At 41.3% G+C, this 4,057-nt stretch overlaps 1 protein-coding gene across 2 annotated transcripts; it reads left to right on the forward strand.

Annotated features, from left to right (window-relative positions):
- Positions 1-821: 821 nt before the first annotated feature.
- On the forward strand, positions 822-3,496 carry LOC140776424 (laccase-7-like). Of its 2 annotated transcripts, none has more exons than XM_073120135.1 (6): positions 822-972; positions 1,429-1,580; positions 1,670-1,917; positions 1,996-2,121; positions 2,211-3,158; positions 3,277-3,496. In XM_073120135.1, the coding sequence occupies exons 1-6, from the start codon at positions 877-879 to the stop codon at positions 3,411-3,413; spliced, it is 1,707 nt and encodes a 568-aa protein (XP_072976236.1). In that variant the 5' UTR covers positions 822-876; the 3' UTR covers positions 3,414-3,496. The 2 variants fall into 2 exon arrangements, with proteins under 2 accessions (XP_072976236.1, XP_072976237.1); XM_073120136.1 differs by having other exon boundaries at positions 3,283-3,496.
- Positions 3,497-4,057: the final 561 nt, after the last annotated feature.

The raw sequence follows: 4,057 nt of genomic DNA on the forward strand, positions 1-4,057 counted from the left end.
TATATATTAGTAAATAATATTTCCTTGAACAGTTCAAAGTCCACCTGGTCATTGCTTCAAACCACAGGCATCGTAGTTTACGTTCTTGGCTACTTATAAGTTATAATTTTATTTTGGGGCAACCCTTACCTAGTAAAATGACTCACTTTCTTGTTAAGTTAAAAGGTTAAAAAGAAACCGTGTATTTATAATTCCATGACATTAAGGATACTACATGCAGTATCATACCACAGTAAGTTTCCAGCATTAGGATATATAATAAAGTTAGAAAATCTGATGATTTGAACATATCGTAAGGTGAATTAATAGAACATTCTTTGAAGTTGCCAAACCAAAAAAAAGAAAATAAAAAAAATCCATCACGACAGCCATTAATAAGTTGGAATCCAGCTTGCTATATCTCACTGCAGAAAACTCTATTGCAATACTAATTATAAGTGAGAGAATGAACCTAAAAAGAGAAGATATATAAGCTCAGAAGTTCCAAGTGGGTGAGTCCTTAGTTGAATTGTTAGTAGTACTATTCTTGCCTTTTGCAGGTCAAAATATTCCTGATGTCTTGAATTTGAGGACATATGCCGTTATCTGACCATATGCCATTATCTGACTCATCGTACCCAAATTAAGCTTGGAAACCTCAGCTCTTATGTAAGCATGAGAGGAACTTATCCACCTGTTAACGTATTTTTAATGCATCTCATGAGTTGAATAGTGCACTTCTATCCCCCTAACATCTATATAAGACGACTTGCAGCAATAGTTTGTCCATCATGAACAAGATAGAGCGTAAGAGAATTGCAGCTAGAGCTCTCTCTCTCTCTCTCACTCTCATCTATCAGTTATATATATATATAGTTCTGTACGTCCTATATATAAATGAAAGTCATGGTTCCCTCCTTGTTCCTTTTAGCATGTGCTTATGCTTTGGCTGGGTCCTTTGGTGATGCTGCAATCGTGGAGCATACTTTCCATGTAATCTTCTACTACAATTTGTGCTCATTATTTTCCATAGAAATCATTAATGTAATGAATTCTTTCACTTCTTCTTTTACCTTCCTAGGTTTCATGTACTGGTTTAATATTCTGCATGCATGTTTTCTTTAGTTAACACTGGAGTTTATGCCTACATGTAGCTTATCAAACGTAGTCATCTTACCATAAAAAAGTCCACACGTTAGTAGTAACTTTTGTAGACAAAAGATTTTTTTATTTTTGGGACAGAGGCAACCCTACTAAAAAGCTAGTGGAGGACAACTAATCAACCAATCATTTGAACTTTTCTAATCAAATGATCGTGACAGTTATATATACATATAATCATCAAGACATCTTCCATAAAGAATTGAGGTATAATATGACCTATCTAGACTCTCCTCACATATATATATATATATATAAAAGTTATAGTTAGTATTTTTTTATGTGCAGGTGAAGAAGATGAGGATAACCCCACTATGTGAAACGCGAGTAATCACGGCAGTGAACGGGCGAATGCCGGGTCCAAGAATACTAGTCCACGAAGGTGATACATTGGTGGTTCATGTCGTTAATAATTCTCCCTATAACATAACCATTCACTGGTACGTTGATTAGTTATACTAATTAGTCGTCGTGAATATTACACTATATAACTGTTACCAAGTTGGATCATAGTATCGGCATCATGCAGGCATGGGATATTTCAGAGATTAACTTGTTGGGCCGATGGGCCCAACATGATAACCCAATGCCCAATTAGGCCAGGAAAGAGCTACACGTACAGGTTCAACGTCGTGGGCCAGGAGGGTACACTGTGGTGGCATGCACACGTGTCATTCATCCGCGCAACGGTGTACGGTGCTCTTATCATCCGGCCAAGACACGGGGCTCATGCCTACCCCTTTCCCAAACCCGATCGAGAAGTCCCAGTTCTACTCGGTATACTAATTTATCCATATATCCTCCACTTTATCCTCGATTAACATAACATAACATAACATGCATGCATGCATGCAGGTGAGTGGTGGAATGCTAATATCGTCGACGTGGAGAACCAGGCCTTCTCGACTGGTTTCGTGCCAAATATTTCGGATGCTTTTACCATCAATGGAATACCCGGTGATTCCTACAATTGTTCTAAGCGTAAGTACTTAATTAATTACCAGAACTGGATTCATGAGTTATATAACACCCTGATTAATCAACATATGACTGCTAATATAATCTCACAGAAATATACAAGCTAAAAGTAGAACCAGGAAAGACCTACATGCTCCGGATCATCAACGCTGCACTAGAGAACCAACTCTTCTTCAAGATAGCCGGCCACTCCTTCACCGTCGTCGCCGTCGATGCCAGCTACACCGACCCTTACATCACCGACGTAATCGTTATCGCGCCGGGCCAGACCGTCGACGCCCTCATGCTCGCCGACGCCGCCCCGTCTCGCTACTACATGGCCGCCTCGCCGTACGCCAGCTTCACGGCGTTGCCATTCGACAACTCCACCACCCGAGGCATCGTCGAGTACTACGCCGCCTCGCCGTCGTCGCCGCCGATTATGCCGGCCATGCCGGCTTTCAACGACACCCCAACGGCTCACAAATTCTACACCAACTTAACTAGTCTCGTAAAGCCCGGGAAATCCGACGCAATTCCAATCCACGTCGATACCCGCATGTTTGTAACCTTTGGGATGGGATTCGCTACTTGCGAGCCGGACCAACTCCTGTGCAACCGGACCCAAGGAACGGTCGCCTCGAGCATGAACAACGCGTCGTTCAAATTCCCGACGAAGATTTCGTTGCTAGAGGCGCATTTTAAGAATATCGAGGGGGTTTATACCAGGGATTTCCCGGATAAACCCCCTCTATTCTTCGATTTCACGAATAACAGTATTAATCCGGGTCTATTTACAACGGTTAAGGCGACAAAGGTGAGGAGGGTGAAGTATAATTCGACGGTAGAGATGGTGTTACAGAATACTGCAATACTAGGTGCAGAGAACCACCCGTTGCACCTTCATGGATACAACTTTTACGTGATAGCCCAGGGGTTTGGCAATTACGATAAGTCTAGTGCGATAAAGAGTTATAACTTGATCAATCCCCAGGTTAGGAACACAATCGCGGTTCCCGTAGCGGGATGGGCTGTTATCCGATTCACGGCGAATAATCCAGGTATTTAAAGATGTCATTGCGAATCTATCTATCTATCTATCTATCTATCTATCTATCTATCTAATTCACGAAGCGAGCGAGCGAGCTGAATAAGTCTTCTTATTCTTATGTTGTGAAGGTGTAGGTGTTTGGATGCTGCACTGCCACTTGGATTCTCACTTGCCGTTTGGTTTGGCTATGGTATTTGAGGTGGAAAATGGGCCCACGCCGCATGCTATTCTACCTGCGCCTCCTCCGGATTTCCCCCGCTGCTAGTGGAGTTTGCTGTTTGGAATATTAATTAATTGAGGATTAAATTAGGGAGGAGAAGCCAACCTAGTGTTAGCTTCTTAATAATAAATCTGTTGGGGGGGGGGAGGGAGGGATTTATACTCTTGGGTTACTCTTCTGTGGCCATTTATTTTTCCCGAGTAGCATTATTTGTTTTGTCATGAATAAAATAATTTAATGTTTAAAAATATTATATGGTAAGAGGGATGTTGAATGCTTTGCAATTTGCAAGCGGACCAAGCGGGCTGCTTACGCGAATTGGGCCTGAATAGCATAGCATAGCATTCTCCTCCTATGTCTTGGCATTACGTCAAGCATTACGCGTGCACTCATCACTAAACTATGCTAACATATTTGTAAGATAAGATTACTTTGAAAAAAAATTACATATTCTACTTTGTTCTGTCTAAATGCAAGAGATACTATACCATTGTTTATGATATTGCTGGCGAGTGGTTGCAGTGATCATAGGCATATCATTTGGGATATAATCATTAGCGTGTACTCATCGTTAGATTGTTAACCACTCAAATTAAGCTTGTGCATAGCAATCTTCCTCCTTTCTGCGAACACCAGACTTGCAAGCTTGACAAATATTAACGTGTGCTTACAAAGTGAAGAATAACTAA

The sequence above is a fragment of the Typha angustifolia genome, chromosome 14 (assembly GCF_048772165.1).
Source record: "Typha angustifolia cultivar Huaian chromosome 14, ASM4877216v1, whole genome shotgun sequence".
Classification (NCBI taxonomy): Eukaryota; Viridiplantae; Streptophyta; class Magnoliopsida; order Poales; family Typhaceae; genus Typha; species Typha angustifolia.